We start from the raw sequence: 27,284 nt of genomic DNA, 5'->3' as shown, positions 1-27,284 counted from the left end.
CAACAAGTACACATGGAAATGATATCAAAACAATAGCACAAATGCTACCAAAAATTAAGAAAAGTATCTAAACACGAGGCTAGCTACATTCTACAAGTCACTAGTTTTACCTTGACATTCTTTTCAGAGGAATTGGTACAAGAAGAGTTGGAACAACAGACGGTGGTTGATATAGACTTCACTCTGTTTCTAAAGCACGTCCTACTCCATTGAGGTAGAGGAAAACTAGGGCCAGCTATTTGCTTCGGGCCAGAGATGCTTTTGGAGAAGAAGCAAATGGGCACCATGAAATCCTTTGGCAGGCACATGGCACACATGGGTGCCTCACTGTGGATTACTGATAGTGTTTGTTATCAGTGGACTTCATTCCTGGCTGACCTTATGCAAGATGATTTTGAGTTTTTCTCTCCTCCCTGACTGTCTGGATAATCCGTGGCTTCTCCTGAAGAATCCTTGATTCAGGGTTCAGCTGAGGGTTCTTTCTGGGGCAGCAACTGGAATGCCTGAGGAGACTGTGTATGATTTTTAGAGGAAATTCAGTTGTACTTAGGCATTTTTAAACATGAAAATTAAAATTTTCCCCCTGCGCCAATTAGTGTAGAGAAATTACTATTAAAATTGTTTGCTCTGCTTTTCCCCTCCTCCAATGAAAACATTTGATTGTTGTGTCTGGCACTGTGTGGTGGGATGGGCAAAATAATCATGCTCCCTACTTCCCTGAGCAATTAAAAGTTCCAGGGTGGTATGTCTAGGTTTAGTTTCCTTTGGAGAAGAGAGCACTGGAGTCTTATGTTGTCTTTGTAATATTCAGTTTATTAACCAGTGTCTAGTACACCATAGGTGGAGGCTGAGAAGCACTTCTACAGGACACCAGATCTACTACCCAAGGTCAGGTCTGAGTGTACCCACTTTCAACTCACAACTAACTTATTCTGTCTCTATAACTGTCTGATCTGAATTTCATAGTGCATTTGTCACCAGCACAACTTCCCTCTAACCTCAGAAAGGAGGTTCACCCTCTCCAGGTCCTCAGAATATAGAGATTAGCTCCTCCTACCATTTAAGAACATAAGAACATAAGAACATTTAGTTCCCATTGAGGAAACATCCACAGTTGATAAAGACCATTAACATTCTGAAGCCTCTCAGGTGCTACTTAAGGCTAAGCCAAAGCAATGGACACATTCACAGACATCATTCAACATACCCAGAAGTTATGAAGCAAACAAGTACTAGCATTGATCCAGGGATCCAGTGAAGGCTCATGGTACAACAAAACCAAAGTCCAGTAGTCCCTTGAAGACTAGCAGCATTTATTCTAGCACAAGCTTTTGTGAGTCAGAGCTGACTTCTTCAGATGCAAGGGAAAGAAAGAAAATGATTTTCCTCATATTTTTCTAGACAGTTGTATCAGGGGAGGGAGGAAAGAGGAAGGAGTTGAGGAAAGGGAGTTCTGGTACCACGAATCAGGTGTGATTCTCTGTATCAGGAACTTCAATCTCATTAGTGCCTATAAGACCCTCTGGAACCTCATGATGCACCCCACATCAACTTCTATAGTAAAGAAGTGTGGGATATATGAATACATTTTCTACTCAGGCATTTATTTACCTTCAACCTCTTATGGAATCGAAGATGTTTCCAGAGGACATGGTAATAAACAACAGTAGCTGGCCAACAGGAAGAGCAATAGAAATGTTAATTTAAAAGGTACAACTTGTTGCAAGAATCTAGCTGCCATTGTTGTTCTGGAACAAACATTGTCTCTCATGCTGACCATGTGGAAGGACCTTTCCCTTTCTTCCAGCTCTCATGTACCCAAGATTTATGGCTAAGGGCCACAAAGGTGGACAATTCAAATTCCTGTCAGGAAGTTAAGAACTGTGCCCCATGGCACAGAATCGCAAACTGCACTACTGCAGTCCCAGCTCTGCTCATGATCTGAGTTTGATCCCAACAGAAGTCCGTTTTGGTTCAAGAGTGACTCAGCTTCCCATCCTTCCAAGGTAAAATGAGTACCCAGCTTGCTGGGGGTGAAATGTAGATGACTTGGTGAAGGCGATGGCAAACCACCCCATAAATATAGTCTGCCTAGTAAATGTTGTGATATTACATCATCTGGTGCTTGCACCTTTATTTTTAATAACTTCAGTATTATTTTCAGCATGGAATATATTTGGGAAAGAAACCCAAGGAAAGCGAAAATACTTAATTCTCACAGGAACTGAAATGAGCATTCATTTCAGATGGTGCAGTAATTAACACTGAATTCCCTGGGGAAGTATACAGCCAGAACTAATGTGGGTTGGTATGTTGTGTGAGAAATATCGCTGGAAAAACCTTCCCTGTGGTGTGCTCATTTGGCCCCTAGGTGGAGCTGCTTTTGAAGGAGTGCTGTGTGGTCTTGGCAATAGCGTTTGTTTTCAGTTTTCGTGGGGAAGTGATTCTCAGCCAATTCTTACAAGTCATGTCCAGATGCGAAAGAGGCCGGGATATTGACTGTTCTTTCATTTTGTTTTGAGGAGGAGTAGGTAGGCGAAAAGCAGCTGTGGCAGTCCCAAAGGGTGTACCCTGAAAGGAACGTATTTGGGATGGAGACAGTTGGAAAGGCCCACATAAAAGAGTCTTACCCGCAAGTGGGAAAAAGTGTGATCAGATGCACACTTGTTATGGATCTTTAACTCATAACCCAAAAAGAAGTTAGCTTGCAAGCTTCTTGTGTTCCACCACTGTGAGACTAATTAACTTTGTGACAACTGTTAACAAAGGCAAAGACACCCTTGAACTGTTGTGCATCTTTCAGAATGTTTTTACAAATGCTTAAAGCAACTAGTTTTGTAATGTGAGTGTAATGCCTACAAGGCTAGAATGTTTATTCACATTGCAAATCCCTGTGCTCCTTTCAACGTTGTGGACCACCATGCCATGCCTAACCATACATTTCCCCCCAGCCTCTCCCTCCTACGAGGGTTGCCAGCTCTGGACTGAGAAACTGCTGGAGATTTTGGGGTACAGCCTGAGGAAGGGAAGGTTTGGGGAAGGGAGGGAGGCATGATATAAAGCTTTAGAATCCAACTCCAAAGTTGCCATGTTCTCCAGGACAACTGATTTTTTTTGTCTGGATCTCCAGAAGATCTCCAGGCCCCACCTGGATGTTGGCAACCCTACCTTCAATGTACACTTTCCACTTTCCCAACATGAAATAAATTCATAGGAGTACAATTCAAGGCCAAGGTGCTCTAGGAAAAGTGGCCTCAGCCTTCTCCACCATGTACCATTTTGCCAACCTGAACCAAGAAGGCATTATTTGCTCCACATGTACTATTTTTATTATTTTGGTTTGTGGGCCACCCTTCCCCATGGCAGGCTCAGGGCAACTTACAACAAATACTTAGATTAAAACATCAGTGCTTGGCAGCCCACCCCAATGGCACTAAAACCAACTAATTGAGGGGGATGGGGAAATGTAGGGAAGTCAGGAAGGGAAAGTGTAGGGAAGAGACAAGGAAGGGGACAGGGAAAAGACAGGAAGGCCAGCTCTCTTGGAAATGCTATTGCTGCCCTTAGGCTTGGCAGAACAGCTCCATCTCACAGGCCCTGTCGAACAGTACCGGGTTCCGCAGAGTCCTGGTCTCATTTGACAGAGCATTCCATCAGGCTGGGGCCAGATCTGAAAACACTCTGGGCCAGGTTGAGGACAGCTGGGCATTTTGGGGGCCAGGGACCAGCAAGTTGTTGTCCACAGAAGGGAGTGCTCTCTTGGGGATGTATTTAGAGTGGTGGTCCCATAGATATGAGGGCCCTAGACCACTCAGGGCTTTGAAGGTTAGAACCAAAACCTTGAACCTGTCTCAACCGATGCAGCTTGTGGAGCACTGGCTGTATATGCTCTTGCCACGAGGTCCCAATGAGGACTTGCACAGCTGTATTTTGCACCAGTTGGAGTTTTCAGGTGAGTCCCAGGGGCAGTCCAGTGTGGAGCGAGTGACAGTAGTCTAACCTGGAGATGATCGTTGCATAGATCACTATAGCAAAGCCAGGGCACCATTTTAACAACTGGTTCTGCCAAAGTGGGGCGAACCTGCAGAATCCCACCACCGATCATACCCAAATTCCAGACAGTTGGCAGAGATGTTAATTGTACCCTATCAAGATTTGGGAAGTGGCCATTCCTGATGGAGTATATGAAAGTTTTCCCACTGAGGCAAAGAGTGCTTCCCCTTGGCTATTCCAGGTCGGGGCAATGGTTCGTAAGGAAGACATAAACATCCTCTGTGTCAGTCTTAACCTGATTTTGAACTGGACCCCATGACCCTTGGTACTGAATTCTTATCAGGGGACTGACAAGCATGTATCTGACTGGCAGTCCTCCCCTTAGTAGACGCGGATACCACCCAAGGGTTGAGTCCTGTGTCCTTAGGCTTTCAGTTTTGTCTAAAAGCTGGCAGCCCTTGTCCAGAACCTCAGGCCCTAATCACTGCTGATCTGATTCAAATGAAGATGACAGGGTTGGGACTTTCTGCATGCAAAGCATGGGCTCTGCTAGCGAGCTACGTCCCCTGAGTGGTTGTGGTATATTTTATATAACAGTGATCAGAGCTAACATTAACGGTGAGAGAGGGGTTCAAAGATGATTTAAGCCTTATGCGTGCAAATGTCCTGGGTTTCTGTGTAGTGAAGCTGTTATATCCAATTGATTTCAGTTGTCTTAACCTTCTTGAACATTATGTGTGCCTAATGGCTTAAAACATCAAACTGATGATCATGCAAACAGTACATTGATGCAAAAGAACGGCCATTGCGATAGTCCTTCCTTTGTCCAGGATCCTGAATAGTCCTTTTGCTTTGTGACACTGTTGTGAGTCTTACGTATGTATACCAGGAGACATCAGGATCTATCCTTGATTGTCCAAACAGCAAGTTGTCCCCAGGTCGTACGTCATGTGTACTCCAAGGCCTCTGGGATGTTTCTGAATTATATAGGAACGATTAATTCTAAGGAGCCCAGAGTGAGCTCATTCATTTCATGCCCAATAAACCAAAATGGCACTTGTACTATGTAAAACAAGTGGTAGCATGATTAAAATAAAGATGATCAGGATTGCTCGTTTTAAATGATATGAAAATAATTACTGGAGCAGAAGCAGAAGATTAATTGCACTCCCTGTTTCTTCTGGCAGACCCCCCAGTGCGGATAGTGGGGCGGGATGAGTTGCAGACTCATCACAGCTGCCTGACTTCGGAGGACCTGGTGCTATCAGTGACATTGTCTTGCCCTAAAGGGGAGGTGAAGTGGTACAAAGATGGGGAAAAACTGCAAGACACGGACCATGTACGATTGGAGCAGGATGGTACACGCCATTCACTGGTGATCCTAGGAGCAGAGCGCTGTGACGCAGGGGAGTATCTGTGTGACAGTGGTGATGACAGCCTCATTTTCTACGTCAACGTAGAGGGTAAGACCTGGGCCTTGTTGTGCGGGGGGCGGGGGGAGGCCAGCTGTGAGCTATTTCCCTTTGTTTCCTTTAAAGGCCAATTTTTACTACTACTGTAGGTGGGGGGAGTAGAATTTGATATGAATATGTCTTTTGTAAAAGATCAGTTTACTCACAGTCATTGCATACTGTGTTTATAAAACCTGTCTCCAAACCAGGGATTTTACCTTTGTCTCCTGTTTCTGGCAACTACAGTTCTGGCTTCTATTATCTTGTTGCCATCAATATCTTGGAGGGATCCTAATAGCATTTCTAAAGGAGAAGGTGAAACATTCAAATCCTATAATTTCCTTGGTTATCTTGGCTATTTTATGCTGGAGGGATTTAATTTATTCTCAACCCTACAGCCAAAATGTGTGTAATTGGACTTCTCAGAATCACACCTCCAGCATCCCTCTGAAATGCCACTGTTATAGCATCTGATAATATTTATCCGTAAAATCAGAACTTGAGTTGGTTGTTTGAAACAAATATTCTTTCACCATCCACTACGACAAGCTGAACTATATCTTGTTCCTACTAGTGTTTGTAGTTATATTAGGGCACTGTGTGTTTTGTGCTAGAAAAATTATATTCACAATTCTGCACCAAGATAAACTGAATTCTGCCGCTGGTACTAATTATGGCAGTCAAGGAAGTAGTAATTTATTTGTTTATTTTTAATAATTTATTCTGCCCCTTTGGACATGGGACGATTCTCAACTACTGTTGACAGAACTGGCTGCTGCTGTCTGGCCCGTGTGGAAACTTGGGGTGTCTGAGCAGATAGCAGTTGTGACGGAAATACAAGATTTGTCTGGGATGGAAGGAAGTCTGTGTCAGGTTGTGTGCAGTGACTGGGCCTTAAAAAGCTGCCCATGTAGGAAAAGGCCACAGGTCACTCCATGGACAGCTTGATCAAGGCCGGGGAGAGCTGGTGCAAATCTCCCTTTCTGCCATGAAATTCACTGAATGACTTTGGGCCAGTCATCCTTTCTCAGCCTAACCTGGTTAAGGGATAGCTGTGAAGACAAAGAGGGCAAGGGGGGGGGGGGGGTAGGAAAAACATGTTGCTGTCCCAAGCACCCTGGAAGAATGCCAAAATAAATAAACATTCCTTCCAGTCTGCTTCAGGTTGCCTTCTCTTGAAGCTTGAGGCTTTCAATGTACAAGAGCTTGGATTCAAGACTGCCTTTGACTTGGCCTTATAGGAGTCATGGGGGGGATACCCTGGGAGCCACTTCTGTGGGTCTTGTGGGGGTGCATTCAGCCAACTGCTCCCTCCCTCCCTCCTCCCCAGGAGCAAGGGGCTGGAGGAGCTTTGCGCTTCCTGCTGCCTCCTCCTCTTGTGCTCCTGCCAGTCTTCCCCTGGCGGCCTTTACCCCGACTACCGTCCCAGCACAGCCTCCATAGACCTTTCTCGGGCTCCTGAGGATTCCCCCACCCATAATCTGTCGCCTGGAATCACCGCCCCAGCCTGGCCTCCATGACCCTTTTTCACTTTCTTCTCCCCTTTCTCTTCCTTTCCCCCCTTTCTCTCTCTTCCCCGTAGAGTTGTTCAGTGTCTCCCCTGAATCTGCTGCCCCACCGCAGCAGAGTCTGGGTGGGTGCGGGTGGGGGGGCAATTTCAGCGCTTGTCTCAGGCGCCATTTTCTGTAGCTCTGTTCCTGCTTGGTCCTGGCAATGATAAAACAGGTCAATGACTCAACAGCAGAGCTTCACACCAGTTTTGTCTGCAGAAGGTCCCAGGTTCAGTCTTGGGCATCGCCAGTTTAAAAAAAAAATCAGGTGCAGATATTAGAGAAAACCTTTCTCTGTTTGAGACCATAGAGATCGCGGCTGATCAGATCATACTGAGCTAGATAGATCAGTGATCTGGCTTGATATAAGGAGGCTTCATGTGATGGATCCCATAACCTAGTAAATGATAGGCAATGAGAGCACTCAAGTGTACTGGTCTGTCTCTAAGCAAGCTGCTGCTCACTGCTGCAGTATAAATTGCCACTTTCTTTGCAGAGCAGCTGATGTTTCCTCTGGGGCAAGGTCTGTGCAAATGTGCTGTTGCTGAGCTGTGTGGGACATGCTCACTTGTAGTGTCTCTCCTCATCCCCAGACCAGGGCATGCCTCGTGAAGCACAATGGGCTGGCTCTTTGCTTGTGGGGGCAAAAGAACAACATTCTTCCGCTGCCGCCTGCTTTTGTAGGTGATCCTTGGTATTGTCTATTCCATCTGCATGCTTGGGTCATCTGTGTTCAGCAGTTGGGGGCTTTGTGAGTGTCTGACAGTGGTAGTGGGTGCCTTTCTCTAGCCCTGTCCCTGCCTTGCATGATGACATCTCTCTCTTTTTCGGTGTGCTAAGAGCCCCCCATCTCCATTGTGGGAAACACCGGGGTGCCAGAATACCACTCCTTGGCAGCTGGAGATTCTCTGGTATTGGCTTGCAAAGTGTCCCAGCCTAGCGCTGCTGTACGCTGGATGTGGAATGGGGAAGAGCTAGTGCCCAGCAGGCGTCTTCGCATTGAAGCCCATGGAACACACCGGCAACTCACTATTGCTGGAGTCAAACCAGAAGACTCAGGTTCCTATGTCTGTGATGCAGGCACTGACCAGATGGTGGCCACAGTGGACATTGCAGGTGAGACCTACTCAGGGAGCAGAGTAGACCAGACAGTGGGGCTTATTATCAGAAATATTACTTAGCCATATTACAATATTCTCTGTATTGCTGAAAAACTGTTGCCACATAAAAAAGGAACAGAGCGTCCAGTCAAGACAAGGTAGGTTTGGGTTCAGCTGATCTCTCTGTCCTATAAAGAAGCTGTACAGTGCCCTAAAATGAACCATTATTTCTTATCCTTAACTCCCTGTCTGACCTACGGAAATAAGTAATGCCCATTTAGTAGGAGTTACTGAGATAAAGAAAGTGTATAAAATACTCAGTACTCTTTAAAGTGCTATATAAATCTGCTAAGCATATCTTATAAGAAGAAAAATAACAAGAGTAAATCAAAGTTGCAGGCAAAGGTAAGGAATCCTTCTGCAGCAAATGTTGGCTCCAACATTTGTGGCCATATTTGGGAGTTTATTACAGGAAGGTGGAGCTTTGTTCCTGTCTCCAGGCCCAGAGGGCTGGGATCAGACAAGGAGTGAAATGATTAGGCTGCATCTCTGGCTTCTATTCTGCCCGTGTGAGGATCAAGTTTAACACTGGCTGAGTACCAGGCGCCACTACTCTGGCACCTTCTGCCAACAAGTGCTGCCTTTGCTGAAAGGAAGAGGGAGCCCTTATTGGCTGGAGATAGGGTGAGGGAAGGAGCTGGTAGAGTTTGCCCCTTGCAGGACAGGTGCCTTCAAGAGAGGCAGGGAAAGATTCTAGGAGCTTCTGCCAACAAGTTGGGGTGGGGGGCAGCAGGCTGCAGAAGTGTCCTTTCCAGCATCTGGGACTGGGTACTGAGCCCTTTTGAGGAGGAGAGGAAGAAACCAAAAGGCAAATGCAAGATGCTGGGACAGCTGCACATAGTTCTGACATGGCTGGGAATCTCATCTTGAGCCAAACATTTGGCTTCATTGCCCAATTCACCCCCTTGCTGCTACTGGAGCAGTTAGGCAGTGCCAACGATTATTGCTCTGAGGTATGTTTATCTGCAATGTGTAGTGACTCCTTTACAGCGTAACTCCCTACATTGCTTTGTAAGAACAAATAAAAACCCCAAATTGTTTATCAAGGTGATTCAGCTTTCCACCCAGCACAGCAGAATTTTATCTGTATTTATTGAACAAATTAAAGGAATTTGCTTACATTTGCTTGTTTTGCATAATTTATTTTGTTCCTGCAAACTAGGAGGAGGGCCAAAGAGCAACTCTGCCCAACTGTAAAGTCCTTCCCACTGACCACTGAGTCTTCCCTAACTCTGCTTCAGATGATATCTTACCACCAGGCAACATCCACACACTTTCACGCCAGTCTTTCCTGCCGTAGGAAATAACACTGAGATTCTTGGTCTAGTGAACGCTGCACCGCCACAACATCTCCTGCTTATGTGAAGAGATGAACCCAGACATTTCAATGCTTGAGGTTGAAAATCCTCTGCTGCCCCTCCTTCTGATTGTAAAAATAGAATAATGATAATAATTTGCAATTGAAGGGCCTGGTTGTGTCACTAGGATCTCCTCTTACTGCACTGAATGACTGTGTATAAAATGTTAACAATTAATTGCAGGGAATTACATATGGAGGTGCTAAATTTGCATCAGGCGGTTCTGAGTGTGTCCCTAAATGACACCACCACATAATGGTTGGAGGAGGAAATCTCTTGGTTGTGGCTGGAATTCAAATACAGCCTTTTTGAAATAGCATTGGGAAAAAACGCTTCTTTTTAATGGTACTCCAGAATATGCCACTTGCTGCCCCCTGCTTTATGCTAGAGTTGACCCTGGCTACAGAGATCGTCCAAAACACCCTTCTGTGCTTACAGGGTTCTCTTTTTATTTCAGCACCCCCTGTGCGCATTGTGAATAAAAGTGATGCCCAGGTGCCTTTAGAAGTCCAGGAAGGAGAGAATGTGACATTGGTGGCCCGGCTCTCCCATGAGAAGGCTACAGTCCATTGGCTGAAGAACATGCGGCCATTTTACCCCGGGCCACGAGTGGTTATTAATAGTGACGGGTTGGTGCGCAGCCTCACCATCAGACAAGCTGAGCCAGATGACAGCGGCATCTTCAGCTGCGATACTGGAGATGATGAAGTTCATTTCACAATGTGTGTGCGAGGTAAGATGAGCCCCTAAGCCCAAATGCTCAGCCTTCCAAGCGAGGCATTCCACTCCAGGCCTGCAAAATACGATAGCCAAAACTTACATTGATAGAATGGATTGCACCACTTCAGACTGCATGTGGGAGGATACTACTTTTAAATACTTCTGCACAAAAAATTCTCCATCAAGTAAAACACCAGCACATCAGAAAGAATAGTTCTGGTCCAACCTGGCCTGATATAAGTACAGCCTGCTGGATCAGACCTGTGATCTATCATTCTAGTCCAACATCCCCGCTCACATAGTGGCCAACCAGTTGCCCTGTAAGGCCATAAAACGGCATAGTGGCCAAAACATTCCCCACTGTTGCCTCCTAGAACTGGAATTCAGAGGATTACTGCTTCTGAATATGAAAGTTCACTTTAGTATTCATGACTTTTAGCCCTTGATAGACTTCTCTTCCATGAATGTGTAACCTCCTTTTAAAGACATTTATGCTCAAAGTCAGGGAAGGCAGCATGGTATATGTGGAGAAATGGGCCCCCCCCCCCCCCCCCCCGCCCCGCCTTCTCCTCTTCTCCAATCAGGTATCATAGATTTGGAGGATTTAAAAGATGCCAAAGGAACATCAGGAAGAGCTACCTGACCTAGGGGGAAAAGATATCTTGACCCAGCCTTACCAGGTCAAAAGAGGGTGGGGCCATGGAACTGATAAAAGTGCTGGGAGCAGAAAGGCGCGGTCTCGTCTCTTTCTCTTTCTGCTGGGTCACGGAAGGGAGTAGACCTCTTGCTGGGGCTGTGCAGAAAGCAGCCATTTTTTAACCATGTGCTCATCTAGGGAGCTCACTCAGCCTGCCAAGTAATGGGAACACTTTGAGAATTGCAACCTTCTAAGCTTTAAGGACTTACCCTATTTTCAACAACTGCTAGCTAGGGTATGTTTAGAGAGAGGGAGAGGGGATTTGTGTTTATATCTCCTTTGTTTTGAAAACCTTTGCTCAATCTGGTGCAGTGCTAAAATATACTTGTGACCATTTTATTTTCAATACTTTTTAAACCTTAGATGTGGGGAAAGTTTTCTGTACCACGAATGCCCCACCGTCTTTGATGTGCTATCTAAATAGGAGGGGGGAGGAAGGCTGGCAGATGGTGAGCAGCTTTTCCTCTGGGACCTCCACTCTACCCTGTGGAACCCAGGAGAGGGGAACCAGGGGAAACTGAGGCTAGGCCTCATGGTTGGAAAGGAAGTTGGGGAGCCCTGACCTTCCCCAGCAGGCAGTTCCTCAAACGGTCAGGTGGTGGCAGCATTTTACCCAGAGAGAAAGCTAGCCCTCCCCAGGAAAAGTTGGCAACCCCTGGGAGAGGCTTGGGAGCGGAATAGGGCCTGCCAGGCAAAGCAAACCCGTTCCTCCACAGTATAGCCTTATCTTGTCAGACTGTGGAAGCTAAGCAGGGTTGGTACTTGGAAAGGAGACCACCCAGGAAGACTCTGCAGAGAAAGGCAATGGCAAAGCACCTCAGTAGTCTTTTACGAGAAACCTTGTCAATAGCCTTTTGGAAGTCCAGGTATATAATATGTTTGGGATCACCTTATCCACATGAACTCAGTGAAATGAAAGCAGAACATCAGCTGTGCTAACTCCCTTCTTTCTGGGAGACTTTTCCAGAGAGGAGTGTTCAAAAATTTGACCTACAAACTGCAATCACTTTGTCCAGTTTCATGACCTAGTAGAGTTTCAGATGGGGAAATGTGAGATCTTGTCTCCAGCCTTTTCCTCACCCCTATCTTCCTTGCATTTATGAGAGACTATTCCCAGGGTGCCATTCTTCTGATCCTGTGACATAAATTGGAACAGGTGGCTATGGGGCCTGTAAAAAGGATACAAGGAAAGGATAGGGAGTCTAGGATGGGGGCCCATTGGAAGCTTGAGCAGAACAGCATATATTTGGTCCTTGTGGCCCAATGTACTGTATATGAACTATCTGACCCCAAAATTGTACTTGGGGTTTCTCCACAGTGGAGAAGAGAGGAAACTCACAGACCAAGGCATCAGGGACTATACAGATTTTAATGTTTCATGTTGCAGCTACATGGGAAAGTTGTAGCAATGCCAAGCGACAACTAAAGGGAGTGAGCAGGAGGAGAGGTAAACAGAAACAACTTAAACAGAAATGGTGTACTATGGGGATAAGAGATCCTCTTCCTTCTTTCCTTACATTTCTCTTGCTCCTTTCCTTCTGCCAGAGGCCCCAGTGCTGTTCGTGCCGAAGCCAGAACATCCGGAGAAGGTGCTGGTGCTGGAAGGGGGAAGTGCAGTGCTCTCGGCCATCATCTCCAAGGAGCTGTCTGTGGTGAACTGGGAAGGACCTCGAGGTGCCTTGGTGACAGGGGAGCACTGCCAGCTACGCAGAGAAGGGCGGGTGCACAGTCTCCTGCTTAGCAATGTGAGCAAGGCTGATGCGGGCACATACATATGCCACTCCCATCATGACCAGATGCATTTTGAGCTTAGTGTCAAAGGTGAGAGGTCTGTGTTGGGGAACGTGGGAGGCAATCCAAAATGACACTGGATATAGTTCAGAGGTCTGTAGCAGATGTGGAGGCTTGAATGGGAAGGAGCATCACACTCTGCATGTAATGAGCTTGCTTTGCCTTTAAAGACAGAATTTCAAAAGTGTGACTTCTTCAGCCTTAAGTGACAGTAGAGAGCTGAACCTTTTCTTGCAGATGCTAGTTTTGGTGGGAGATGAGGGCTGCTAGCTCTGGGTTGGGAAATACCTGGAGATTTTGGGGTGGAGCTTGAGGAGGACAAGTTTGGGGAGTGGAGGACATGGAGTCTACCTTCCAAAGTGGCCATTTTCTCCAGGTGAACTGATCTCTGTGGCTTGGAGATCAGCTGTAATAGCAAGAGATCTCTAGCTGCCTCCTGGGGATTCACAACCCCATGGGAGACTCATTGGGCTGTCTTAGGAGAAGGTTTGTCCTCGATGGGAGCCAACTGTCACTGAAATATCAAGTTCATTGCTTCGGGTTCCCCTTGGGCACCATTTTGCTTTTGGATTTCCGTGGGTTAGTAGTGGCCTAGAGCGCTTCAACAGAGTTACCAGTTGGGGTTTCTATTGGCTGAGATTTTGCTTATGATATCCATAACCCAGTATCTTGTAAATTAAGCCACTATAATGTACTTTACATGAGACAATAGGCAGGAATTTCAGCTGCTGTGAAATACTGCAGCCAAATTTTGGCCAGGTGTTAGTGAAACCATATTATACAGTTACTGAAAGAATTGCCTATTATTTTCCAGGCCAAATTCAAGGTGCCAGCTTTAACCTATAAAGTCCTAGCAGTGTGTATTCTGGGTATCTCAAGGAACATCTGTAGTTCCATACAGACCTCCCTATGGCAGTGGCGTAGCGCCAAGGGGATAGGGTGAAGGGCATGGCGTTCCAGGGTGGGGACAGGTGTGGCAGGGGCGCAGGGCGTTCGCATGCCCCGGGTGCAGTTCCCCGTTGCTACAGCTCTGCCCTAAGGTGAGTTAGAGAATCCCTGTGACACAAAGTGGTAAGCTGCAATGCTGTAGTCAAAGCTCTGCTCCTTTTCTGAGTTTGATGCTGACAGAAGTTGGTTTCAGGTAGCCCAGGGGACTACCTTTACCTTTACCCAGAGAGGCCTTGCCTTAAATTCCAGACTATGGAAAAACTAGAATGGTCTCCACACATAGCAGCACCATTTTAGTGGTGACTTGAGATCTCTAGAAAGGCTTCCCTTGAGAAATCTTTCTGGCTACATCTTTGTAGAGGTTTTACAGAAAGCTGTTTACTTCTGCTGACCTTTAATAGTTATATTTCATTTCCTGGTCCTTTATTTTATTGCTGCTATTTGCCTCAGCGTTGTTCCTATATAGCTGTATTTTATTTTTATTGCTGTTTTTGTTGTTACTTTGTTTCCTCAACTGTGTGTCATTTTGGAACTCTATGAACTTGAGAGCTTTGTAAAATAAATAAAAATAAAGCTAGAAGTTAGCAGGAGAGATAGGCACATACAGCTAGAGCGTAGGTTTGTATTGTTTAACTCTATGACAGTTTCCACTATAGAAAAGACAATCCTCTGGCCAGATTAAGAAGTAGGCTGAATTTTCAACAGCGGGAGCTGTCAAGGGCTATTAGCTACAAAAGCTAGGTGGATCCTTCATGTATAAAAAAGGCAATAGAATCCTAATCGCCAGATACCAGTAGAGTGTAGAGTTGTCTTTCACGGATGTGAAAGGATCTCTATCCTTTTTGGTCTCTAGATCTGGATTTGAGCTGTAGAGGTGCTGAAATGTTCAAATTTTCAATTTGGCCTGTTATGCACAATGTGTCTGCTGCATGGTGGGGGCAAATGTCCATTGCGGCAAGATTTCTTGTATGGACATATTTCCTCAAGCCTGCTTTCACTTTCCCTTCTCTCCGTGATGCCACTTCGAGCACAATTTTAATTTTCTCCATTGCCAGAGCTAGGCACATTTGCCAGTGAATACAGCTTTGTCCCAGACATCTTCCTTCCATCTACAGCGAGCCCTCCATTTCCCTGACACTGCCATCCACACCTTTCCCCTTGCCCCACCCTTCCACGTTGCTGGCTCCTTCAAGTCACAGAAAAGAAGCTCACTCACACACCAACCTCTGCATTCTCATGCTGATATATTGAGATATCAACATAATAATGACAGACAGTGCTTTGAAATAACAAGCCTCCCATGGCAGCAGCAGGGGAATATCAGTTCTAAGACATGATCCCTCCTTCAGCAATGTGTGGTCCAGGGAATTGCTTTGCCACTTTCATCGGGAGGGAACGGGATTATTTTTGGAACAGTAATTTTGATATAAGTGCAATATTATATAAAGGGCTAAACCAACAATTTTGACTATCGGGTGTAATGAGATCCGTGCCTTTAAGAATTAATTGATGGGCGGAGTTAAGGGAAGCAGGCCCGGGAGAGTTCTCTGCAGAAAAACCGTGCACTCATGAGTGAGTGCCTCCTTGCATGTAAACAGAAAAAGATGAGGAGACCCCACTACAAGCTCATAAGAACATAAGAACAAGCCAGCTGAATCAGACCAGAGTCCATCTAGTCCAGCTCTCTGCTACTCGCAGTGGCCCACCAGGTGCCTTTGGGAGCTCACCTGCACGAGGTGAAAGCAATGGCCTTCTGCGGCTGTTGCTCCTGATCACCTGGTCTGTTAAGGCATTTGCAATCTCAGATCAAAGAGCAGCAAAGAATCCTGAGGTAAGCATTCTGTGTATAATGGGCCTTTGTTTTTCAACCCCTTTGAAAGCATTCAGTACTTTCTGCAAGAAAGTTGCCATCTCTTCTCACCATGTTCTCTGTTCTATGATGCAGCAACTGACATTTTGACTTGGTGTGTATCTTGGGACAATTCAATCTCACAGCTGCCAAGATGTATGATAGGGAGCTTCATTTCCTATGCTCAAATGGTGCAACCGGCATGCCTAATGTGCATTTGTAGGCTTACTGATTTTTTTCATTTTGGGGAACTGACATTAATAAGACAAGCAACTCTGAAGAAGAATAGAAAGATGTGCAAAAATTCTAATTATAGGAAGTCCTTTTCCAGATCTTTCTAATTTCTGAGGCTTTAGCAAATCCTGTTACAGTATCCTCAAATCTTTCTTTATGGTTATGAAGACTGGAAACTTTAAAAGAAAGGAAATTGTGGTTCTTGGGATTCTTAAGACGCTTTGAGACACAGTGACATCATGACTTTATACAGGGTTCCAGACAACTCCTGTTGGATAGGGTGGCATTTGTTCTTCTGCCTGTTCTCTGCAGCTGCTCTGTTCTTTGCCCACCTCAGAGTTGCCGGTGAAGTTTGTCCGGGGTCTCTCAGATGTGTCGGTGCTGCAGGGAGACACGGTGCTGTTTTGGTGTGAATTGTGCAAAACCAAAGGTGAAGTATTGTGGCTGAAGGATGGCCAGGAGCTGGAACCGAATGAGCGCCTGGAGATCAGGGCGGAGGGCCGAGAACGTTCTTTGACCCTGAGCCATGTGGGGCCGGAGGATGCTGGCGAGTACTCATGTGAGAGCAAGGATGACCGCACCTTGGCTATCCTCACAGTGCAGAGTGAGTCCTAATGTTCTTAGACTTTACAGTCCTCTGATTCCATTACTCCATGTCCAGGATCTTCTGTGCCTCTGTATAGCAGGTGTGAGGACTGAAGATCCAACATAGGGCAGATACCGTCTGTGATCTATCCTTCATACAGCTGAACAATACTGGCATGTGGGGCCCTGCCTAGATAAAAATCTATAGCTGTTCTGTGAGGGGTTATGAGGTAAATGAGAGGAGACCAATACAAACCTTGCACTTCTTCCTCAGTCCCCAGGTTAGTGGAGATCATCTCCGAGCTGCACAACTTAACAGTGTTGGAGGGGGACAACGCTACCTTCAAAGCGGTGATATCTCCAGACAATGTGGCCCTGAAGTGGCAGCTGAATGGCCAAGAGGTGGTACCTAGTGAACGGTTTGCCACAACAAGAAATGGGCTGTGTCATATATTCACAATACAACAGTGTCGACTGAGTGACAGTGGCACAGTAACTGTCAGCGCAGAAGGCATGGTGAGCACAGCTAGGCTAAGTGTACAGGGTAAGTAAGAGGCAAGGCAAAACCAGACATAAAGCTTGGGGCCTGGTCACACAACCTCTGCCAGTCAGAGGGCAACCCCTGCTCTACTCGATCTATTAAGTACTCAAGGGAAGCAGGTGGGCATCAACGAACCTTCATCGTCCATAATGTCAAACTCTCTGACCAAATACAAGATGGAACCCCAAAATTTACAGTCAGTCAAAAGCAAGATAGTTTCTACCTGTGCACCAAGAAAATTCAAATACTGTGGTTTCTCTGAATTATAATTAATTAAAATCAGCTTCCTATATTCGTCACTTGGACATGATTCAACTTTCTACTTTAAACATGAAAGACACATTAGTAAAATGTAATTGTAAGTCCTCTTTAGATTCTACCTTTGTCTTCTGAGCTTTATAAGCTTTACCTCCATAGTTCTACTGGTTCAGAGCTTTTCCTTTTGAAACCAGAACCAAACTCTGTGTTTGCAGACATACGAAATGCCTAGCCTTCTGCATAATAATTGCCATAGAGGAGTTTACAAATCCAGGGTTTCCTCCAAACTGCGAGCCAGAGATCATGGACTAAGAAGTGTTTAGAAAAGGTAATATGACCTACAGAAGATTCCTGTTCTGAACTTTTGTCCTTGATGTTTTTTCCTGCAGAGGCTCAGGTGCTGTTTGTACAGACGCTGCATGATTTGGTGGTCGAGGAGGGTCAGAATGTGCACTTGGAGGTGCAACTAAGCCTGGAGAATGCTGAAGTGCAGTGGATGAAGCAGGGCATCCTGCTCCAGCCATCTGCCAAATACTCCATGGAGGCGCAAGGGCATCGGCGAGCCCTCACCATTCACAATGTTGAACTCTCCGACCGAGGCACTTACCGTTGTGAGAGCCTGCACGACCGTACCCAAGCCAGGCTGAGTGTGGAACGTATGTGCCAATCTCTGGTTCTTCCCTGTCCTGTGTGTTCTAGATTGGAAATCCCTTTAGCCACAATGGTGGCCATTTGTTGTCTTTTCAGCTGATAGCTCTACCATGCAGAGGCGTAGCAAGGGGGAAAAGCGCCCAGTGCACTGGTGCATCCAGCGCCCCTGTCCCGCCCCCGCCATGCCCCCACCACGCCCCCTGTCACACCCCCACACGGGCACGCACCTGGTAGGTCTCCCCATTCCCTTGGAGGCTACGCCTCTGCTGCCATGCTATTAAACATCAAGCACTAGCAAGAGTTCCCAAAAGATTGTATGGTCCAGTCAGAATTGAATGCCCATTTCTAGGCTATGCAGGGAATGCTCCATGACAGCGAGAGGGATATGTTGGGGCATTCCGAGCACTGCATCCCTTGGGAAGGGAATGTAAACCTTATAGCATGCTTCCCCACCTGCTGTTGTTGCTGGAGAGCAGACCCTGTGGTGAGCTCTCATGCTTCGTTCCCCAAACTCCAGCCCGAAGAGTGATGGTGAGGAAACCTCTGCTGGATGTGGAGACTGTTGAAAAGGAAACCGTGACATTTGAGCTGGAATTATCCCACGCCAATGTGCCTGGGGTATGGACACGTGATGGCATCCGCATGAAACCCACCTCTACCTGCCGAATGAGCACCACAGGCTGCATGCACAGTCTGACGCTGATGGGGCTCACTCTGGATGATTCGGGTACTGTGGCTTTCACTGCCGACACTGTGAGGAGCAGCGCTCGCCTTTTGGTCCGAGGTACTTGGGCAGGGTAGGAGAAAGGAAAAATTGACTGTGGTGGATGAGAGCTATGTGCTTGTACACCTAGCGAGTCAGGAGTGAGTGGAGGGGGAGAAGGAATGGAAAACAAGGCGGCGGCGGCGACTGATTTCTGGCATGAGTCTGCCTTTTCCTATGTGGTTGTTTGGAACTGGAGCACTATGTATTGTAGGCCTTCTGCCTTGAACTGCAGTGGTGATATTGCCCAGTTGTGCCCTTGCATCTGAGCTTTTCAACAGCTGAACAAAACAATCAGGCAAAGCTTCAGATTTTACTACCCACACCCAGTGCAGAAGAGCTAGCTTATCCTGAACAGTGTTCTTAATCTTCCTTGCCACAAACGGTAATGTCAGTCTTTTGGCTATGGCTGTTTGAAGTACATCCACTGTGTTCTAGCATTCTTGTACTTTTCTCTTTACACTTTATGGGCTGAGCACTGTAAACTAGTAAAAATAGATTAATGTTCCAGCAGGACCTCATAAAGAGTGAAGGCTCTCATAGCTGTGGCAGGTTAGGAGTGTTGTAGATAGGGTGAAGTTGCTGGGCAAGAATCCTCCAAAGTGAACTTGGACAAGGACTCCAAGCTGTTTTGCTTTGCCAGGGTGGGCTGGAGGGTGGGTCCTGGTTTAGCTAAGCTCAGCACTTTGACTGCTGAATATCTTTTCAGTCACCAAGTCTGATTCATCTTTGTGCCACTTACACTGTCTCTGTCTCTTCAGAGCCCCCAGTCACTATGCTGCGCTTTCCCCAGGATATGGGCATTCCTGAGACAGGCTCAGCCACCTTTGAATGTGAGCTGTCCAGGCCTCTGGCAGAGGTGAAGTGGTACAAGGTGAGAGTGCTATCCCCTGCTATTCCCTCCCTTAACTTACCTGGATCTACCCCATTCTTTTGAGAACAATTGTTCTCCTACTTCCTCTTCTTGTGCAAGAGTGAGCCAACATAACTGGTTTGCTTGTCCCAGTTCATGTCACCCACCAAGCCCCACCTGTGCCCTTGGCACACCTGACAGTGCCACTCAACCTGGTACTTCCTTGCTTTCTCCTTCCTCTTGCCCTGATCAGCCATTAATCAACCTTTGTCTTCCTGATATCGCAGGATGGGAAAGAGATCCAAATAGGACCTAACCGTCGCATGTACTCAGTGGGTCGCCGGCGCCTCTTGCAGGTTAACCATTGTAGCCTTGAGGATGCAGGCGAGTACATGTGTGACGCTGGCGACTGCCGTGCCTCTGCCAGACTGCGTGTTTTTGGTGAGTATAGCTTGTTGTTGAGCTGGGACTGGGCCCTATAAGTTGCCCTCCATCCTCCTATTCCAAGGTGTCTGCTCGCCTCTGCCTTAGGCTGCAACATCTTTCCCTGCCACCTAACGGCTGCTTCTTGTGCCATGAAGGTGGGCTGTTGATCATCAGCGCTGCTGCTATGAGTCAGAGTCTTGTTCTTGAAGCATGTACAACTTGCACAGGAAGCCGCGTTTAGCATAAATGTTCCTTAAAAATATTCTAACGGCAAGAACATTTCACCAAGGGAAAGGCATGCCCAAGAAGGGAAGGCAGTGAAATCTCTGTCCTTAAGAGCTTTCAATAAAATATTTGACAGACCTTTGTTAGGATGGTTGGGGGAGGGGGGGTTGCCTTTTTTTTTTTTTAAGCACGATTGCTGGTCTTAAACAAAGACTATCCATTCGGTGATTATAATCCCTTCCAACTCTGTGATGAGAGGATTAGAAAGCAGTCTGACCAGGAAGGGCTGAAGATAAATGATCATGTTTAGCTCCTCAGAGCTTAATGTGAACCAAGAAACAACCTGTTTTTAATGCCATGCCTACTCTGGGACATGAAAAACCACAAACAAATTATGAATACCTGTGAGTCTGTGCAGAACATGCTTCTTTCTTTTCACTTGGGAAAGATGGTCAGCCACCCCCACTCCCCACCCCAAATCTGAAATGAAAGGGAATGATTTCCAAACCACTCTGATTTTAGGATTAAGCACTCTGCCTCTTGTCCGAAAAGTTTAGAACTATATGTGCTTCACAAATGTCCCCTGGCATAGTAGTCATTCCAGTGTAACGCTGGAAGTTGTCTGTAATTCTTCTATTGTGGGCAAGGAATCTCTTCCAGGTTAGCAGCCCATCATTTCCCAGATTTTTTAGGTTAAGTAATGATGGTTGAACTAGTACGAAACAACCAGAAGTTTGTAATGTGAACACTGCGTGACTTGATGATCAAGGAGCTGCATCGGGCTTGACAGTGCTGGGAGTGGATGGCTGCATAGGAAGTGTTTAAATAGCTTCTCAAAAGAGTTTTACAAATAGAGGCTAGATCTCTCTACTGTTACCCATGGTAGTCCAAAAGAGCTTCCATATTCAGGCACAGTATTTCTCTGAGTAACACATGCTGGAGAACAAACCACAGGGGAGAGTTGTTCCCTTGGTTTCTTGCTTGTGAACTTGCTTGTGGCTGGCTACTGTTGTAAGCAAGATGCTGGACCTCATTTGATCTAGTAAGGCTCTTCTTATGTTCTTAGGGTTTGGCACTATACATTGTTATTATTCAGGAGCTCCAAATCATGGCTGGGACTTATTGGGAACGATATTTTGGTGAGAGGGAAGTCTATCTGTTGGGTCCAGTAATCATTAGAAGGTGTTCCTTGATCAGCACTTTAGTGTTCTCCGTTAGACCTTTGTGATTTGCTCTTGGAAACACAGTGGCTGTTTCCCTCTCTGCAGAACGTCAGGTTCAGATTGTTCGGGAGCTGGAAGATGTGCGTGTTCGGGAGAATGAAAATGCGGTCTTTATGTGTGAGGTGTCACTTGAGGAAGTGAAAGGCGAATGGTTCCTGGATGGGGAGAGAATCAAAGTAACCAGCACGGTGAAAATAAGGCAGGAAGGTAAGTGATGGTGATGACAGAGGGTCCTGCGTTTATATATCTAATTCCCAAGTATGCCCACCATCTGTGGATTCCTTAATCCACACATAGGGGGCACACTTACCTCAAACAGATTTTTCTTCAAACTAGGGTGTTCCCCAGAGTTGCTGAAAAATCTGAAACTGAAAAAGGGTGGGGTTAACTCCCCCTGATTTAAAAAAAATGTCTGTGAATGCAGAGACAATGCATTTACTTGTGGGCAGCTGGAGAGGAACCTGATATGGCAGCTGCAGCTGCTCCTACTGCAGTGGAGGCAAAGCTCTGGAGGGTGTAGACAGATATAATGTATCTGGAGCAGTGGTGCCAATTACAAAATGGCTTCACCACATTAAGTACAAATGTACTTATTCTTTTCTGTGATGAACTTAAGGAAACTGGTTCTATAAGATTTTAGCGCCATCAGTTTGAACAGTGGCACACTGAGATGTAGCTAGTGGTTGACATTATTGACCCAGTTCCTCCTCTTGGCAGCTCCTACTTTTGCCATGTTTTAAAATTTTCATTATTTAGAGGATAAGTAGGTTCAAAGGAAGTGGTGCAGTGCTTAAGAGTGGCAGGCTGTAATCTGGAGAGTCCAGTTCAAGTCCCTGCTCCTCCATATAAAGCTTGCTGGGTGATCTTGGGCCCGTCACAGAACTCTCCCAGTCTTGCCTTGAAAATCCTACAAGGTTTCCACAAGTCAGCTGTAACTTGACACCACACACACACTAAGGGGGAGGATGGACTGACAGCTATGTTTACCATGCAGGAACTTCTGCCTGCAACAAAAGGTGCAAAATAATGCTAACATCGTGTGTGGAGAAGCTTCTGTGACTGTTCTAAAAATATTGTGTCTTCACCCTGTGTGGACTTCCCTTAGAAAGAGGAAAATATTGTTTAGGTTGTTCTGTGCTGGAATAATGCCAGCCCCAGTACAGCATCAGTTGCTCAGTATCTCACCCCTCTATAAATACTTGGAGATGAGATAACCTTGCTAATCATGAGATAGCTTTGCGATGGCTTGAGGGATATTCATTCATTGTTCAGGGGAAATACATATTCTAGCACTAGAGAAGGAATTCACTGGAATTATGTAAGAGGATATGCACAACAATGGCAAAATCTTCAAAGCATTTTTTTAAATGAAAGGAAAATGCAAGTTCATAATTCACAATAAAGGGGAAGGCAGTCTCATTACTGCACTGGGGCACACTCCTGCCAAAGTTTAAGCACATTTCTCTTCCACGGACTTCATATAATGGGTTTCACTGGAATAGATGGCCAGATCACTCCATACAGTTTGTACATGCTTTGGTTTCTAAAGGTCATAGAATGGCAGGAGTGGGAAACTTGGGTCATTTGTTGCATCCTGAAGCTCACAGTGTGCTTTCTAAACAGCTGCACAATGTAATTAAATGGCTAAGAACTTGCAGCAGAACTCCTGCTTTGCAAAAAGATGACTGGTGCATATGCAATAATTATTTTCCTTATGCTTAAAAGATGGTCTGAAAAAAGGCATTTGGTTTTCTTAATTAGTACAGCAGCCACACACAGGAACACATCTATAAAAAGCAAGAACTGAAAACCCTTCTCTCCTTTCCCTCCCCTGCAGTCTGCTGGCTCCACATGCAAAGTCCACCTCATTTTGGAGGTGGAGCTTCGGAGTGGAGCCAGCCATAGACAGCTGAACTAAGCCAGGCTTAGCCCACAGTTTAAAGTGGACTGGACTTAGCCAGGCCCACTGGTTTTGAGCTTGCAGTTTAAAGCTGGACCTGAATTGTGGGTTTGGACTGGCTGGGTCTAGCTTTAAATTGCAGGCTTTGCCTCTGAGGTCCATGTGGACTTTGAAGGCAAAGCCCACAGAGAGGGGAGCACCAAAGATGCCCACCTCCAAGTGGCCCAGGGCAGATGTCCTGACTGCCCCACTTTAGATACACCTCTGGGTACACACAGTGCCTTTGTCCGCAGCCACCACTGTCCCAGCTACAACCTTATGCTGCCAGGATTAAATGCCTTCCCTCCTAGAAGTTGTGGCAAAACTCTGAAGTTCCCCATAAGCATGTTGTCACCTGTTGTTTGTTTCTCTGCCAGGGACCCGGCACTTCCTGCTTCTATGCTGCGTCCGTCCCGAAGATGCAGGGCAAATCCAGTTTGTGGCCAAGGGAGCTACTTCGGAAGCCTGCCTGGAAGTGGAGGGTAAGGGCTTCACAGATGACCTTCAGCCTCAACTAGTGAATTTGGGCTGGGGACAATAGGTGAGGAAAAGGGAAGGGGTATTAGAAGGTAGGTAGCAATTGATAAGCAGAAGCTGTTTGGATGGAAATGAGTGACGAAGTTGCATTGCAAAGTTGGCAGCTGACATATGTGTTACATACACACGCTGAGGTGAAAAGTTCAAGTGGGAAGATTTAAACTGGGCAAGTGTGGGTCTCACTTTCTAGTTGGCTGGGATTTCTTCTTTCCTTGACTCACGCTGTTCTGAAAAAAACATATCTTTAAAGGGAATGAGTGCTGCTCACGACTTGCTGCCTAGAGCCAAGCCTTGTTGCCAAGTAGATGGAAGAGGGAAGGTTAGAGATCTGGGTCAGGGGAGTCAGATGATCAGAGGCTCACGATCTGCTCCTTCCACAGCACTCCCCATCCGCATTGTAAAGCCACTGCGGGACAAGACTGTGTTAGCCCGGCATAAAGCTACACTGGAATGTACAGTGTCCCAGTCCCGTGGGAGAGTGCGCTGGTTTCGTGGCAACACAGAGATCTTTGCTGGCCAGAAATATGAGATCTGCAACTTGGATTGCTACCGAACTCTTGTCATCCATTGTGTTGAGCCTGCAGATGAGGGCCTGTACACATGTGATGCGCTAGATGATCGCTCTACAGCACGTCTCCTAGTTGAGGGTAAGTGGGAATATGTGCTTGCAGTGACTAAACAACCGGGAAAAGTGACAGGTTAGTCACCAAAGAGCTGTCAGTCAAAGCAGCAGAGAAATGATCAAGAATAGAATTGTATGCCTGAATGGATGGGAGGACAAAGAGGAGATGGGACATTCTATGTGCCAAGGTAGAAAAAAAGCCTGCTGTGTGTTATATGGGGAAACTGATGCTGTTGTACTCTTTCCCTGCAGCTGAAGGGATCCAGGTGGTACGGGCCCTCCATAGTGTGGAAGTGGTGGCTCCTTCAGAGGCGCAGTTTGTGTGTGAAATATCGGCTCCTCTGACATGCACCCCTGAATGGAGCCTCAATGGGGAAGAGTTACAGCCCAGATCACAAGTGCAAATGGAGAGTGTGGGACACATCCATAGGTTAAGACTGTGCCAGACATCTCCTGGAATGAGTGGGATAGTGAAGGTTACTATTGGCAGTGCCCGCTCCAAGGCCCGGCTCACAGTGCGAGGTACATGTGCTCTGCAGCACAGTTGGCTGGGGTGAGGGGAATTCCAGGACATGAAAATGCAAACAATCCTGGCATAACTGATTGGGAGAACATGGGAGAAATGGGCCAAATCTACATCTTGTGTGGAGCATTGGATTATGCTGTAAACCAAGGATGAGTCAAAGTGTGGTAATGACAGATTTCGGCATTGCGTGGCATCTGGGCTATGTCTTCTGACCGAAGGAGGGTGGTTGAACTGTACCTCTATTTCTGCTGCTTGTATTTCTCTTTAATGTCCTCTGGCAAGAAGGGAACACACAGATGTAGCCATCTCTGGCTGGCCCATATTCCCCAAATAAAAGACATTGGAGAAATGCTTCAGTGGCTTAATATCAAACACAACTGTTTTAACTAAAATTAGTAGACCGAATCCATTTTGGGCAGATTCAGTTCCCAGCTGACTGAAGTTGGAGGGCTCTAACTCATGAAGTGTGCCACTGTGAACCCTCCATTTGGATTTCTTCGTTCCTAATTATTTTGTTCTCTTGCCTCCTCTATCTGGTGTTGGCATTCAATACGGCTTTCCCTGCCATCACACCATCCTCATCTTCTGAAGGGCTGGTAGACAACTCCTCTTTCCACTCCTGACCCACTTGCCTCTCTTCATTCTTCATCAGGCTCCAGTGATTCTGGACTGGCTCTTTTAAGGATAGTTCCCCGTCTTGGCCCTACCTTTACAGCTGGGTGGGAGGGGCAAATTGATTGACAGTTTGACCATCTGCTGGTTATGTTCCTTTGATGGCAGATTGCTGGGATAGGACTTTGGACTTGTTTCCCCACCCCTCTGCCAACTGTGGCATGCTCCCCCACCAAAAGCCCTCCAGAGGGGGAGTGATCTTGGGCCTGGGTTGAGACCTGCATCTCACACATTCCCTAATGTGTTCTTCTCTCCACAGAGTGCAACTCTTAGGAAGGTCCTGACTGCAAGAGAGCTGGAAGTGGGTATACAAGGGCCGTGGCTGCCAGCAGGATGTCATGATAGCAAGTTTCATGGTTGCATGGACAAACAGAAGAATAGACACACAGACAATTCCTCTTCCTGTCTCCCTGTTCTGCATGCCAAGGGAAACAGGTCCTACTTTATTAAATGTTCAATTCTTGATTTCTTTTCCTGATGTGGTTTGGTAAGTAAGACTGCTATGCTGGACAAGGTACACCCTTTCCCATCAAGCAGGTGGACCCATGGGAGAACGGAAGCACCCAAGCATGTTATCTGTGTCTCTCTACAATGCTGAATACACTGTAGCTTAAGGTCTGTAACTTTGAGTCCACTTGCATTGCACCATGCACTGCACAACTGGCAGGGTGATGAGGTGGCACTTTTGAGGTGGCAAAAACAGCATCAAGCTTTACAGAAGCAAGGCAAAGGACCCAATGTGGGGCAAGTACAGAATAGGTGCATATGTGTGTGCATTTCCAAGCCTCAGCCCTTGCAAAGGAACAAGTGTCAGACAAGGAGGAATGGCTTGCATCTAAAGCAAACCCCTCCTAAAGTAGGACTTTTCCATTTCTCCTCACTGCTGCAATCCACTGAGCCTCCCAAAATTTGTCGTTGTGGTCTGTGAACCTTCAGGAACGTCACATACAATACAGTGGGAATCTGCAATGGGCATCAGCAGAAATTGCTGCCTCCTCTTCCAAACACAGAAGCGTGCTTAAATGTTTGGATTGACATGTAGTTAGATGCAAGCTAGTCTGTGGACTCTCCGGAGAGAAAGCACAAATGGCTAGAACAATGAGGTTGTCTGGGCACAATAAAAACCATGTCTTGCTGATTTACTTGGCACATGGTTGGAAACTCATTGTGACTTCCTTGCTTCATGGAATTCACAAAAAAACAGTTCAACAGCCAACTCTGAGGTGAGCCCTCTAAGTTGAGCCCTAGCACAGTGCTCCTAGTACTTATGCACACACAGGCATAACTTTTCGACCAGTACAAGGGCAACACCGCCTCACTTATTGCTACTGATCACACAGAAGAAGAAGAAAAGTTTGGATTTATACTCTGCCTTTCTCTGCTGTGAGAAGAGGAAGAAGGAGGAGGAGGAGTTGGATTTATATCCCCCCTATCTCTCCTATAGGAGACTCAAAGTGGCTTACAAACTACCCTTCCTTTTCCCACAACAGACACCTTGTGAGGTAGGTGGGGCTGAGAGAGTTCCAAAGAACTGACTGGTCCAAGGTCACCCAGCAGCCTTCATGTGTAGGAGCAGGGAAACAAATCCAGTTCACCACATAAGAGTCTGTAGCTCATATGGAGGAGTGGGGAATCAGACCCGGTTCTCTAGAGTCCACTTGCTCTTAACCACTACACCATGCTGGTTCTCTCTGTGAGCCATGCTGCGACAG

The 27,284-nt window shown here is 46.4% G+C and overlaps 1 protein-coding gene across 6 annotated transcripts in view; it reads left to right on the top strand.

The window, feature by feature from the left end:
• Positions 1–26,037, top strand: part of OBSL1 (obscurin like cytoskeletal adaptor 1) — a 66,909-nt gene extending 40,872 nt beyond the window's left edge. For 4 of the 6 annotated variants that reach the window (XM_048486630.1, XM_048486633.1, XM_048486629.1 and 1 more), the window contains 15 exons: positions 5,181–5,456; positions 7,835–8,110; positions 9,970–10,245; positions 12,475–12,750; positions 16,089–16,355; positions 16,611–16,880; positions 17,525–17,791; positions 18,304–18,570; positions 19,311–19,423; positions 19,690–19,843; positions 21,322–21,483; positions 23,593–23,697; positions 24,133–24,399; positions 24,627–24,896; positions 25,832–26,037. In XM_048486630.1, the coding sequence (XP_048342587.1) occupies positions 5,181–5,456; positions 7,835–8,110; positions 9,970–10,245; positions 12,475–12,750; positions 16,089–16,355; positions 16,611–16,880; positions 17,525–17,791; positions 18,304–18,570; positions 19,311–19,423; positions 19,690–19,843; positions 21,322–21,483; positions 23,593–23,697; positions 24,133–24,399; positions 24,627–24,896; positions 25,832–25,845 (3,260 nt within the window). In that variant the 3' untranslated portion in view covers positions 25,846–26,037. The remainder of the gene's footprint in view (positions 1–5,180; positions 5,457–7,834; positions 8,111–9,969; positions 10,246–12,474; positions 12,751–16,088; positions 16,356–16,610; positions 16,881–17,524; positions 17,792–18,303; positions 18,571–19,310; positions 19,424–19,689; positions 19,844–21,321; positions 21,484–23,592; positions 23,698–24,132; positions 24,400–24,626; positions 24,897–25,831) is intronic. The other 2 variants (XM_048486634.1, XM_048486632.1) reach the window with 2 other exon arrangements.
• Positions 26,038–27,284: the final 1,247 nt, after the last annotated feature.

Source organism: Sphaerodactylus townsendi, linkage group LG02 (genome assembly GCF_021028975.2).
Source record: "Sphaerodactylus townsendi isolate TG3544 linkage group LG02, MPM_Stown_v2.3, whole genome shotgun sequence".
NCBI lineage: Eukaryota > Metazoa > Chordata > Lepidosauria > Squamata > Sphaerodactylidae > Sphaerodactylus > Sphaerodactylus townsendi.
This window is presented reverse-complemented; position numbering and strand designations above follow the sequence as displayed.